The sequence below is a fragment of the Schistocerca gregaria genome, chromosome 1 (genome assembly GCF_023897955.1).
Source record: "Schistocerca gregaria isolate iqSchGreg1 chromosome 1, iqSchGreg1.2, whole genome shotgun sequence".
In the NCBI taxonomy this organism is placed as follows: Eukaryota; Metazoa; Arthropoda; class Insecta; order Orthoptera; family Acrididae; genus Schistocerca; species Schistocerca gregaria.
In genome coordinates this window covers 973,671,756-973,686,304 of record NC_064920.1, presented here as the reverse complement: position 1 = coordinate 973,686,304, position 14,549 = coordinate 973,671,756, and the positions used below count along the sequence as shown (strand labels likewise).

Here is a 14,549-nt window from a genome sequence, read left to right as displayed (position 1 = left end):
ATAATTCCTTCGTGGTGCGTCGTTTTTTCTTTGTCTTAGAGTGTATGATAGTTTACAGGATATTATGCTATTTTAAAAGATGTGAAAGCCTGAAAGCTACTAGTGTAGCTTTTAAGATAATTCAAAGATGGCTATGAGACACGTTTACGCACTTCTATTAGAGCACGTTTACACGCTATCTTGCAGTGTCGTTCTGGTACTCCAGTCAAAGAAACTTTAAGACAACAGCACTTGGAAATTCAGTCTAAAAAAGTGAAGGCGCAAGAGAATAAAAGGCAGAAATTGCTAAGAAAGCTATTTGAACCTAGTGAATAGCAAGCAGAAAGAATTCATTCTTTGAGCGCAAGACCTGTTAAGGGCAAGAAATTTCTAAAAGCAAGAACACGGAAAAACTTGATAGGCCACACTTCTGATGTCATCCATCCCAAATGCAGATTTTCATCTGGTAACTCTCCATGCTCTCCTGTCTTCTGATATCCTCTTCAGGTCTGCGTAATTTCCTCTTCTCTTTATGTCGTCTATCATGTTGTTTCTCCACCTTCGTCTCAAAATCCTCTTAAAAACTAGCACTTGCAAAGCGTCTCTTAGCAAGCGCTCCCGTCTCAAGGAATATCCCATTCAATCTCTGTTGGTCCATCACGGCCAGGGGACATCGACTGGTTAATAAATTGTCAATGTCAGTAAAATTCACCAACTGCCGTGTACTTTACGATAGTACAACCATAACAGGAGCATTTTGGAGAGGCATTCGTCTTCATGGACGACAATTCTCTTCGCGCCCCCATCGTGCACATCTTGTGAATGACTTCCTTCAGGGTAATGACATCGCTCGACTAGAGTGGCCAGCATGTTCTCCAGACATTAACCTTATCGAACATGCCTGGGATAGACTGGAAAGGGCTGTTTATGGACGACGTGACTCACCAACCACTCTGAGGGATATGCGCCGAGTCGCCGTTGAGGAGTGGGACAATTTGGCCCAACAGTGCCTTGATGAACTTGTGGATAGTATGCGACGACGAACACAGGCATGCATCAATGCAAGAAGACGTGCTACTGGAAATTGGAGGTATGGGTGTGTACAGCGGTCTGGACCACCAACTCTGAAGGTCTGGCTGTTTGTGGTACAACATGCAATGTGTGGGAACTAATATTTATGTTGATCTCTATTCCAAATTTCTGTACAGGTTCCAGAACTCGCGGAACCGAGGTTATATATATATATATATATATATATATATATATATATATATATATATATATATATATATATGTGTGTGTGTGTGTGTGTGTGTGTGTGTGTGTGTGTGTGTGTATTATACGCACTAGGAGAGGTTACCTGGGGCCGATGCTGTCATCGTCTGCGCTGAACACGATTTGCGAGTCTGCTCTCAGCTGCGGTAACGAAGACACCAGGGGCAGTACCAACGCTGCTGAAACATGAAATGGAGTAAACTGAGATTCAGGATTTTAAAAAAAAGGCAGGACACAAATAACGAAAATCGATAGGCTGATAGTAGGGTGTCGTGAACCTGAGAGAGCACGTTTTCGATTGGGAAAGCAGAAAAGCACTGTAGACGCAACAAAAACAGAGAATTTCGTTAAAACTGAAAGAAAATTTCAACTTTAATGTCACTTTAGAATCAAAATGTTGTTATAAACCGGTGAAATGTCAGAAAGAATATGACAGATTTTATAAAGTAGTGAAAGCTAAATTGTTATGTAAACAGAAGCATATAATTTTCCACATAAAGAATATTTTAACTATAAAGTGTATGTGACTTAAGTGAAAACAGAGAAACAACGATTAGTGGGGACACTCACTCCTGCAAACACGAAACTACGTTGGGATGTTCTTCGGATATCAGCCTCCGTGACTAAATATTGAAGTTGAAAAATGTTTGCGTTGTGTAAGAAACACATCAGAATCATATTCTCAAATATCTGGTGCAATTATTAACTTCTACTAATCTGTTACAAGCCACTGAAAAAGGTTTAGGACTAAAAATTATTTAAATATTTTTTTAAATGTAACATCTTTAAAATGGACTAAAAAACATAAAATAATTTTCCTAGCCCCTTGCAGATTCCTAATCCCTTACGAATAGCCCTGAACATTTGTACTTGCGAATTTTTAATAGCTGTGACAATACTTTAAAAATTCAAAACGAAAAACTTGGGGCGCACTCAACGGGTAACTGATGCGTTAACAATTCACCTGACGTGCTAACAATTTTATTGCACTGCAGATGATATGAACTGTTAGGTGAATTCTTGCAGCGGCAGCAACTCCCTACACCCGTTGCTACTGTTCACTGCATGCACCCCACGTTTTTCGTTTTAAATTTTACAAGTATTGGCGTAGGTATTGAAAATTCACAAGCACAAATTTTTAGGATGGTGTAAGAAATCTGCATAGGACTTGGAGAAATTATTTTATACATTTTAGTACGTTTTAAAAAGTGTCTCTTAAAAAGTTTCTTATTTAAACAATTATTTTCTGCTGTTTAATCTCCCGTGTGGTAAATTTTTCAATCGATTTCAAACTTCTTTATGAGATTACAATAGAGACTTGTGGTAAATCTGAGGTTTATTTTAGTTTCTCTCCAATATTTAGCTTCCTCCTACATATGTCTTGCGAAAAGACCGTTAAGGTAAAAATTAGAGAGCGTGGAGCTCATACGGAGGTCTACCATCGTGCGTTCTGAGTGAGATTCATTCGAGGCTGGAAAAGGGAAGGGGAAAATAGCAGTGGTACACAAAGTAGCCTCTGCCAAAAACCATACAAAGCGTGATAATATTGTGTTCTTGTCCACTTCTGAGCTATGTTGAAAGCTTCAAGTCTCTAGCTCATACGGACGATAGTTTAAAAACATTTATAAAATTTGAACCGAACACACAAACAGACAAGATGAGCTAATAAAAAGTATTAAAACAGCGAAAAGCATATGGCTAAAATTTAAATTATTATAATTATGCACAGAGATGGATGTGACGTAACAAATCACAGTTGATTTTAGGGAGCAAGGAACTGATAGCAGACATTCAACAGTTTTGTGTTGGTGAATTGAGTTCAAGAGGGTAAAAATCAGACTGCAAAGAAGAAGATCCCGGCTTCATTTCTCCATCGGTACGAGTAATTTTGTGTCACTTGCAGCTTCTTTCATCTCCGGCAAAGATTTGTGTACCGGAAAAAATATAAGTTGCACCCTGGTTAAGAGGCACGTTAAGCTGTAGGTATGTCGCTGCGAAAGTCAGTTCGAAGGATGGTGGAAGGTAAAGACATACCACTTGAATAGATTGGTTGACTGTTTCGAGGGAGAGAACCAAGCAGCGAGGTCATCGGTCCCATCGGATAGGGAAAGATGAGGAAGGAATTCGGCAGTGTCTCTTCACTGGAACTAACCCGGCATTTACCTGAAGCTATTTAGGAAAATCTCGGAAAACTCAAATCAGGATGGCCAGACGCAGGTTTGAACCGTCATCCTTCCGAATGCGAGTCCAGTGTGCTAATCACAGCGCATTCTCGCTCTGTATTTCAATAGGAAAATGCCTTGTAAAGCTGTTTGGTGACGAAATCGAACTGCAGGTTGTGGACAGCTTCACTAATTCCAAATAATCAGTGTGGGACACAAATATTCTTAACTTCTTTTGCAGTAGCCATCAAATTGTCTGGCAGTGAGAGATGGGGTAATACCGTTATGAAAACCATGCCATCCCATACACAAATAAATGTCCACATACACGGAGAGGCAAAGTAACCTGTTCCGCTCATGTACATATTTGTTGAGGTCAATCACTCACGACATTATCAAAATAAGGATGTAAAGAAACCAGTCAATCGTTTCTCTCTGAAGATAAATACTTTACGCACAGTTCGTTTACACGGGGAAAGTAATGCCAAAACCATTTCACGTTTTCTAATCGATTCTTTCATCGTATGAATCAGAGTATTTGTACTAGTTGATGATTCTTGCGTCGTGTAGCGGAAACAAGGTACAGTCTCATTTAAAAAGACCGAGTGAGTTGGAGCAGTGGTAAGACACTGGAAGATGCTGGTTAGAAATCCGTCTGGCCACCGAGATTTAGGTTTTCCGCCATTTCTCGAAGTTACTGAAGGCAAATGCAGGTTTGTTGCCTTTGGAAAGGCACGACTGGTTTCCTTCTCCATTCCGAGCTTGTGCTCCGTCTCTAATGACCTCGATGTCAACGGATGTTAAACTCTAACATTTCTTACTTTTCTTCCTTCTCATTTTAAAGAAGGCACTTACACAGCTGCTGTAAATAGCATGGTGTTTTTCTTTAGCCTGAAATTACTTGAATTATAAATTTTGTAGATTTTTTACCGTTCTGTATCACAAAACTGATCAGAGCTCCATGGTAAGTGATCATTCTAAGGGCTTCATAAAGAGCTTGACGAGCGTTGCCAAGTTATTCGACAGTCATACTGATTCACCTATGGGTGTATCGCGGTAGATAAAATGGTTCAAATGGCTCTAAGCACTATGGGACTTATCATCTGAGGTCATCAGTCCCCTACACTTAGAAATACTTAATCCTAACTAACCCAAGGACATCAAACACATCCATGCCCGAGGCAGGATTCGAACCCGAGACCGTAGCAGCAGCGCGGTCGCGGACTGAAGCGCCTAGAATCGCTCGTCCACAGAGCCCAGCCGCGGTAGATCGTCGGCTACAAAACTGTCTCCTCATAATGAGGAAAACGGCACACGCGATTATGCATCCTGTAGGTATCGTTCTTGAAGGACTTCTGAAGCATAACAACGACCGATCGGCAGTTTCTCTTAACAGAGAGAAAATATTTGTTCACAGTGCAGGCATATATCGCAATAGTACCTGCCCGTTGCAGGAACGGACACCCATGAGGAAGCGCTGATCAGGAACCACTTCACTCGAGCCAATGACTGCCTGCGAAGTGTTAGGGAAAACGATAAGATATTTTAAAATAACTTCCGGGAATTCAGCCAAGGCAAACTGCCTTGAAAATGGCGGGGTGTTCTCCCACCGAAATGTCGGCGGTCGCTGAAAGTGTTAACTGCCTGAATTCCCGGAAGTTATGTTAAACTTGTATACGCCAGCAGAAACTCAGGGAAAAAAACATAGGTATAAAAATAGCCATAAACGTAACTGCAAAATTCCTCTAGTGTTTCAAGTTCCCATTTCTTGGGAGGCTGAAGAAAGGGCAGTAGGGATAGCGATGCAAGTCGGAAAATTAATACTTGCACAATATCTCAGCCCTAGTGTTCAGTTTCTGCAATATTATATAGCTGTATACCCCTTCTATTTTTGTATTGTGGTTGCTAGTGCATGCTAGTGTGGCGATGCTTATCCCAAGGAAACCAGAATGAATCCTGCAGCTAAAATAAATTTTCAGCCGAAATGACCGGGAAGGCTAATCACCAGATTGCTTACTGACACCATAGATTAAATTCCAAACTTCTACTAAGTGAGTTATGCGGTACTGTTGACGGTGATCCACGTGTTTTCGGAGGGGCAGACTCGGAGGTACCTATGGTGGTATTACTAAGAAGTGAGTTATGCTTTGTCACCCATTTCCGTTCACTCCATTTCTCCATCAGGAAACAAACACAAATCCTACACTCGCTCATCGGCAACATTAATTGCAGTTACACCATTGGTTTCCAAAATGGCTCTGAGCACTATGGGACTTAACATCTGAGGTCATCAGTCCCCTAGACTACTTAAACCTAACTAACCTAAGGACATCACACACATCCATTCCCGAGGCAGGCTTTGAACCTGCGACAGTAGCAGCAGCGCGGTTCCGGACTGCAGCGCCTAGAACCGCTCGGCTACAACGGCCAGCCATTGGTTCCCAACAGGGGTTAATTACCCCCTGAGTGGAAAATAAAATTATCTGAGATGTTAAAACAAAAATTTTCAATTCCGTTACCGTAGCAAAACTAATCATTTAAAAAAAGTAATTGATGTTATCACTATTTCATGAGACTGTATTACTGACCACATAAGTTACCAATAATTAATTTTTCCAGGTACTAACATAAATGCGTGCGCAGTGTTGTGAAGATTACAGCTTGTGAAATGAATGTATGAATAACGGATTCCTCACATGTAAATAGGCTGTTTAGGTTTTCTTATTGGTAACGCCACGTAGCTATCCGTATGAAAATCACTGGCTGTGCTGTGTGCAGTCAGTGGGTGGTTGGCATTGTTGTAATACTCGCCATTGTAGCGCTGGGCAGTTGGCTGTTAGCGGCGCGTATTCACACATCGTCCATCCGCTACACACAATTTATCCTTCGTACCATGCATCTACGATAGTAAAATTGAGGCATGTGCGTCACATATCACGGAAACTGCTTCTCCGAATTGAAGGTAATTCCTACTATGGACCAGAAATTTCTTCATTATTTACTTCGCAACAGATGAACGAGCTAATTAACAGCACAACATAATAATTACGTAACGGCAACTACATTGATGTGTTATTATCAGGTTAGTGCACAATTTCGAAGCGTTTCTCAATAAATTTAGTAAACACAACAGACACACATAACACAGACTTAAGTTATCACTAATATATTGTCCTTCAGTATTTGCAACAATCAGTCAACGCTGGTGTCGATTTCGTGACTGTAGAAATCACCTGAGGCGAAGAACTTGTGGAGCTACGTTCCGAGCGCATTTTCATTCGGAAAGAAAGTTCCTTCAAGATTGTACGATAGAGAGCGGAAAAGGAAAAAATCCGAGGGCGCAAGATCGGATGAAAAAGATGCATGCAGAATGACTTCCCAACCCAACATCTCTTCTTTGTCGATCTGCCAGATTGTGGGTGAGTGTTATCATGGAATAGCATCATTTCATGCAGTCCTCCCGGTTGTTGGTTTTGGAATGCGTCTGCAAGATGTCTCAGTTGTTGACAATATATGTCGGCAGTTATAATTACACCTTGGGGAAGGACTTAGTAGTACACCACACCGTCGCTATTCCACTAGACGCATAAGGTTACCTTCTGTGGATACCCCTAGGTCTTTGTACTGGAAGTCACTACTTTGTTTGGGCTCAACCCTTCCTTTTTTCATTATATTAAAAACACCATTTCTCTTCACCAGTAACGATACAGGATACGAATGGTCAGTGTTGTTTACTAGCCAATTGATTACGAGCAAGCAGAGATACACATATAGCCACCCAGCGATTTTTGTGATTTTCGCTTAAAGAATGCGATACCTACCAATTTTTGAACCTTCCCCAGTGCGTGCAAATGTCATATGAAATGATCATATTCCTTCACATTTGCCATTTGACGAGTACTCTGACGTGGAATATTATCGATTAAAGCAGTTAAACGATCTTCATCGATCCCCAAAGGTGTTCCTGAACGTGGAGAACCACTAACGTCGAAACGAACGAGAAAACAATTTTTTCCTGTACCCTGTCCATTATCCCCATACACTGTGTAAATGTTTGTGGCGGCCTCCACTGCTTTCACCCCTATATTGAACTCAAACAGAAGAATATGTCGTAAATGTTCCGATTATTTTATTTGGCACTCCAGTTTCTATTGTCCACAGCTATCTCTAAATGACAACATGTAAACTCAAATAGCGATAGTGAACTACAAATAAAAAATGACAAGCGTCAAATAAAGCAATAGCAAACGAAATATCAACAAGCAAAACAAAAACACAACGAACTTCTGCACCAACGAATAGTTATTACTAGTGGTAGTGGTCAAACACAAAACACTGACACCCTCTAGGCTTCCAATTGCTCTCAATTAAGACTTAAGTGATCCAGCAATCAAGTGATTTTCAAACGGGAAGTGTAGCGCACACAGTTAAACTTGGTTGAGTTTAAGTGGGTGTAGGGTGTTGGGGAAGCAAGTGTCTGCACTACTTTACGCACAGTAGTAGTGCAGCGGAGGCATGCTTTGTAACAAGTGTCTGCCCTCAATATGGGGAGTTAGCTTTCGTTTCTGAGAATCTGAGAAGGTGTTGTTAGTAGCACTTAGGAAGCACTGAGCGTTCCATCATCGTACTATGAAAAAAGTTTGTTAGAAATAAACATGACCAAATATCTCATTAACTCATTAGTTCGTGGTTTAATGAAATATCTTTGCTGTTTCGTCATCTTAACAATAAATGTGTCCAAAGAAAATTCTTTTTCATTATAAAGGTTAGTAAGGGGTTCATTTTGATGACTGCGGAGCTAATACCTGATTATACTCAGCGGTAATGGTCTCCAAATTGATGTGAACAACACAAACACAGTATGAAGAAGAATCACATTTTTTACGGTAAGGTACTATAAGGAGGGTGTATAAAAGAGACTCCGATTAGGCGGGTAAATTTCAACGTTATATTCCGACCAATAATGTCGGAATACTTAACTTGTGTTGCGAAAACGCAGTAACTCCTCCGCAACCATAGGGCACAACTGTACTTCGATATGTTATTCTCGAAACAATTAACTAGGAACAAACAGAAACGTTAACCAAACGAACTGAAGATTGAACTAGATGCCACGTGTAGTCGTAATCAACACAATAGAGCTGGAAACTTTCATTCTCGCAGCGAATAAAATGTACCTCTGTGAGATTTCATAACAACCCTTAATGAAAACAGTTTTCAATGAGAAATTCCAGAAACCAGGTACTTACTGCATAAAACAATAGTACGACGAGATTTTCTATCCACAGGTACTGAAAGTACGCAGAAATCATAATAGTCAATCTGTCTCTGTGCATGAAACAGTTGGCTCTAAAAATTAAACGTACGAGTAATTTTATTCAAGCGCTTGGCACACTTCTTTTGGTTCCATTTTATTTTCGCTAACAGCAACATAAAAATTCTGTATAAATATCAGCATATATTAAAAGAAAACATATTCAGTGAATACAGGAATAAAATGCACCCTACAATTACAAAAGCTTGCTAGAATCGTAGTTTCTACGTCCATGTCCCGTCACTTAGAGTAGCAATTTCATAAGCTAGAAAATGTGCAATGAAAATGTGTTACTTGAGGTGGTGATACAACTGTTTGACCATAAAACTGAGCGTGTTACATATGTTGTACTGCATATACACTCCCGGAAATGGAAATATGAACACATTGACACCGGTGTGTCAGACCCACCATACTTGCTCCGGACACTGCGAGAGGGCTGTACAAGCAATTATCACACGCACCATTTGTGCACCGACGCCGTCAGTGTCAGCCAGTTTGCCGTGGCATACGGAGCTCCATCGCAGTCTTTTACACTGGTAGCATGCCGCGACAGCGTGGACGTGAACCGTATGTGCAGTTGACGGACTTTGAGCGAGGGCGTATAGTGGGCATGCGGGAGGCCGGGTGGACGTACCGCCGAATTGCTCAAAACGTGGGGCGTGAGGTCTCCACAGTACATCGATGTTGTCGCCAGTGGTCGGCGGAAGGTGCACATGCCCGTCGACCTGGGACCGGACCGCAGCGACGCACGGATGCACGCCAAGACCGTAGGATCCTACGCAGTGCCGTACGGGACCGCACCGCCACTTCGCAGCCAATTAGGAACACTGTTGCTCCTGGGGTATCGGCCAGGACCATTCGCAACCGTCTCCATGAAGCTGGGCTACGGTCCCGCACACCGTTAGGCCGTCTTCCGCTCACGCCCCAACATCGTGCAGCCCGCCTCCAGTGGTGTCGCGACAGGCGTGAATGGAGGGACGAATGGAGACGTGTCGTCTTCAGCGATGAGAGTCGCTTCTGCCTTGGTGCCAATGATGGTCGTATGCGTGTTTGGCGCCGTGCAGGTGAGCGCCACAATCAGGACTGCATACGACCGAGGCACACAGGGCCAACACCCGGCATCATGGTGTGGGGAGCGATCTCCTACACTGGCCGTACACCTCTGGTGATCGTCAAGGGGACACTGAATAGTGCACGGTACATCCAAACCGTCATCGAACCCATCGTTCTACCATTCCTAGACCGGAAAGGGAACTTGCTGTTCCAACAGGACAATGCACGTCCGCATGTATCCCGTGCCACAAAATGTGCTCTATAAGGTTTAAGTCAACTACCCTGGCCAGCAAGATCTCCGGATCTGTCCCCCATTGAGCATGTTTGGGACTGGATGAAGGGTCGTCTCACGCGGTCTGCACGTCCAGCACGAACGCTGGTCCAACTGAGGCGCCAGGTGGAAATGGCATGGCAAGCCGTTCCACAGGACTACATCCACCATCTCTACGATCGTCTCCATGGGTGAATAGCAGCCTGCATTGCTGCGAAAGGTGGATATACACTGTACTAGTGCCGACATTGTGCATGCTCTGTTGGCTGTGTCTATGTGCTTGTGGTTCTGTCAGTGTGATCATGTGATGTATCTGACCCCAGGAATGTGTCAATAAAGTTTTCCCTTCCTGGGACAATGAATTCACGGTGTTCTTATTTCAATTTCCAGGAGTGTATTTAGACAAATCGGATAGGAATACATTGTATGTATCTGTACGGTCCGTACCATAAAAGTTACTGTACGATTGACGCATTATACATTACAGAGTAGTGCCTATTACTTCTTTGCATTTTGTTTTCTGTCACTGCAGCTGTCAGTGTAACACGCGCAAACTGTTATTACACTCAGTCTGCAGTACACCTGTTATGAGTGTGGCAAGTAATTATCGTAGCAGACCACAGACAGCTTAGCAATTGCAAGATTCTAGTCACTATCGATGTATTGAGACTTCTTTGCCTCTACTAGTACACTTTTTTATCAGCTGTCCAGTGGCATCTGTGTGGCATGAATCTTTTCGCAGCGTTAACGACTATCACAATTTCAAAATGAATGAGTACACTACCGAGCACTATTTGCATACACTGACGGCGTAATTTATATTACGATATGGTAACAGGTAACTCTGCACAAGATTTATCACCGTTCGATAGCGATTTTATATTTCCCCTAATATGCTACTGTAAATACTTTTATGTGAGTACATAACATAGCATTATATAGGTTGTCGCTAACAGTTACATCAGTTAATTGATTAGTGACGGTTTAAGCCTTTAATGTTACTAATATATTATTTTATTTGGTATACAGGAAACTGCTGATGGTCAGACGACTGAAAGTGGTTGTGAAAATAACGTATTTTAGCAGCAGCTGATAACGGTAATAGGACGTTTTTCAAGTATATGAGGGCTGTGGGGCAGCATCTCCTGAATATTAAAATGTGCAATGATTAATTACCAAATGAGATACGTCACCCTAGATGTCTCCAGTGTGGTCAGTAATGCTAACACCGACTGTGGACCTCCCTAGAAGACACTGAAAAAGGAATGACAGCGCAGAGTTCATTGAAGCCAGTCAGTGAAGTGTATAGTTGTATCTCAAGTTGATTCCGTATTTCTAGATTTCCGGAAAGCTTTTGACACCGTTCCTCACAAGCGACCTCTAATCAAGCTGCGGACCTATGGGGTATCGTCTCAGTTGTGCGACTGGATTCGTGATTTCCTGTCAGGAAGGTGCCAGTTCGTAGTAATAGACGGCAAATCATCGAGTAAAACTGAAGTGATATCAGGTGTTCCCCAGGGAAGCGTCCTGGGACCTCTGCTGTTCCTGATCTATATAAATGACTTGGGTGACAATCTGAGCAGTTCTCTTAGATTGTTCGCAGATGATGCTGTAATTTACCGTCTAGTAAGGTCATCCGAAGACCAGTATCAGTTGCAAAGCGATTTAGAAAAGATTGCTGTATGGTGTGTCAGGTGGCAGTTGACGCTAAATAACGAAAAGTGTGAGATGATCCACATGAGTTCCAAAAGAAATCCGTTGGAATTCGATTACTCGATAAATAGTACAATTCTCAAGGCTGTCAATTCAACTAAGTACCTGGGTGTTAAAATTACGAACAACTTCAGTTGGAAAGATCACATAGATAATATTGTGGGGAAGGCTAGCCAAAGGTTGCGTTTCATTGGCAGGACACTTAGAAGATGCAACAAGTCCACTAAAGAGACAGCTTACACTACACTCGTTCGTCCTCTGTTAGAATATTGCTGCGCTGTGTGGGATCCTTACCAGGTGGGATTGACGGAGGACATCGAAAGGGTGCAAAAAAATGGCAGCTCGTTTTGTATTATCACGTAATAGGGGAGAGAGTGTAGCAGATATGATACGCGAATTGGGATGGAATCATTACAGCAAAGACGTTTCTCGTCGCGGCGAGATCTTTTTACGAAATTTCAGTCACCAACTTTTTTGTCGAGCCCAACCTACATAGGTAGGAATGATCATCAAAATAAAATAAGAGAAATCAGAGCTCGAACAGAAAGGTTTAGGTGTTCGTTTTTCCCGCGCGCTGTTCGGGAGTGGAATAGTAGAGAGATAGTATGATTGTGGTTCAATGAACTCTCTGCCAAGCACTTAAATGTGAATTGCAGAGTAGTCATGTAGATATAGATCCTTTTGAGCGAGCCGCTGATACCCTTGTAATCGTCCAAAGCAAAATGAAGCTTCTCCAGATAAAGCGGCATGCTTCGTGGCCGAGCCTTGGTTGGATTACCGACACCACTTGGGTGGTCGGACATTCTGTAAGAACCCAGCCTTTCTACATTCGCGTCTCATTGCCGCCTGCCGGTGGAGTGGCTCAAAGACACGCAGCTAATTAATTATTCACGGCCGCGGCCAGCTGACCACTTATCGCCGATCTGCATACGGTATGTGTTTCCTGGACAGCGTTCGGTATTTCCCAGCAAGGCTGCGACTCCGCTGCTTACCACCGGGACAGTCTTTGTTCAAAGAACACAGTAATGATGGTTGAGGCACCAGATGCTCTTTTTTCTTAGCGTTCAGATGCTTGTTTTTTGCTTAGCATTTAACAAATATTCATGGTGAAAGTATTACAAAAGTCATTAGCCCACTGCACTATGAGCCTAATTACTAGACGCGGATTAAAAAACCAAGCCCGTGCTGTTAAAAAAAGAAAAAAAAAAGCTGCAGAAGATGTAGATCGAAGATTAGTGAGAGATCCACGCACACATATATGTCTTGCTAGTTTTTCTGCAACGTCACCATTAATTTCCCGTCATGTCGGGTAGCATGAAACAACTCTCATCCTACCCCTTGGAACAGAACGGAAGGGTGGTAACGAGACTGTTGGTCGTTTTTTTATTTTGGAATATAACATAATCATTATTCCATAAAGCGTTTATTAATGGTTCTGTCAACAGTTGCAGTATTTATTAGGCGACTAATTTCGAACCCTTACATGTTCAATTTAGTGCCTGGACCAGTGATTCTGCAGCCACAGCGCCTTAACTTAATAATAAACGCTGAGTGGCAACACATGCTCTATAAATGTTTTCAGGGTGAATGCCACGATTCACACATTCCTCTTACCAATTGTATTTTGACTTGTTTGCAGGCAAGTGTGGATTTTGGCATTCACCCTGCAAACATTTATAGAGCATATGCTGCCACTCAGCGTCTATTATTAAGATCAGGCACTGTGGTTGGAACCTCAGTGGGCCAGGCTTGAAAATGAACCTACAAGGGTTCGAAACTGCATAAGTTAGCAACACACACACAGAATGTCACATAATAAGAACACAGGTTTTCCTGTGCATTCGTAAAAGCAATACTGGTTCAAGAAAACAATAATGCTCCTTTCAGTCACTGTTAGGACTATATGTTCTTTGGCTTTTAAGGACATTGTATTAAGATTAATCGATCACACACAGGACACGGAAATGAACGTAGATTCACAAGCTCTCGAGCTATACTGGGTATCGCCCAAGGCACTGCACAGCAAGAAGCTATTGGTACAAACAACAATGTATAAAAAGACGAACTCATCGCTTGCAACAAAACTTTATGGAGATTATAGTGACTATTTGCAATTTCCCAGAATTGGGGTCTTAATATTTGTTTAGGAAAATAATGAATACAGACTTGAGTGTACAAAAAAAACTGCTTGTACTGAAATTTGATTTCATATTAGAAATCGTCGGAATAGAAAGTTGCTTATGAACATTTCATAGGCACCATGGCGCTCAGCAACGTAGTACAGCCCTGCACTCTAATTGTTCACATGATACAAACGTATGTTTACCTTTGGTTGACTAATCTTCTGAGATACGTTGCAGAGTCAGTATTGCCTCGTGTGTTCTTACATTTCTCAAATACTTACAATTATCTTCCCTGTGGTCCTTTTCTAGAGTTTTTCCATAGCATTGTAAATAATTTGTGCCAGTATTTCTCAATCCTGGCTTATTAAACCGTTAGTTCGACAATATTCACACCAGAAATTGGTATTATTACGTTATTCTTCAGGTCAGGAAGTATTTCGCCTTGATTTTACATCTACTATCAAGGTGGAATAATTTTGTCATGACTGGCTTTCCTAACGATCTCAGTGATTGTGAGGGAATGTCGCTAAGGGAACGCCGGCTAAGTGTGAATCATCACACCATAATAGCGGCGAAGTAGTGAGAATGACTCAATTCCGTGGAAATATGTACTCGATATAAACAAAAGTACAGGTTGTCCATAATTAACGTTCCAG

The 14,549-nt window shown here is 42.0% G+C and overlaps 1 protein-coding gene across 1 annotated transcript in view; it reads right to left on the bottom strand.

Moving 5' to 3' along the window:
- Positions 1-14,549, bottom strand: part of LOC126282836 (uncharacterized) — a 108,686-nt gene that overhangs the window by 82,491 nt on the left and 11,646 nt on the right. The window contains exon 2 of the mRNA XM_049982228.1: positions 1,340-1,433. Within this exon, the coding sequence (XP_049838185.1) occupies positions 1,340-1,433 (94 nt within the window). The remainder of the gene's footprint in view (positions 1-1,339; positions 1,434-14,549) is intronic.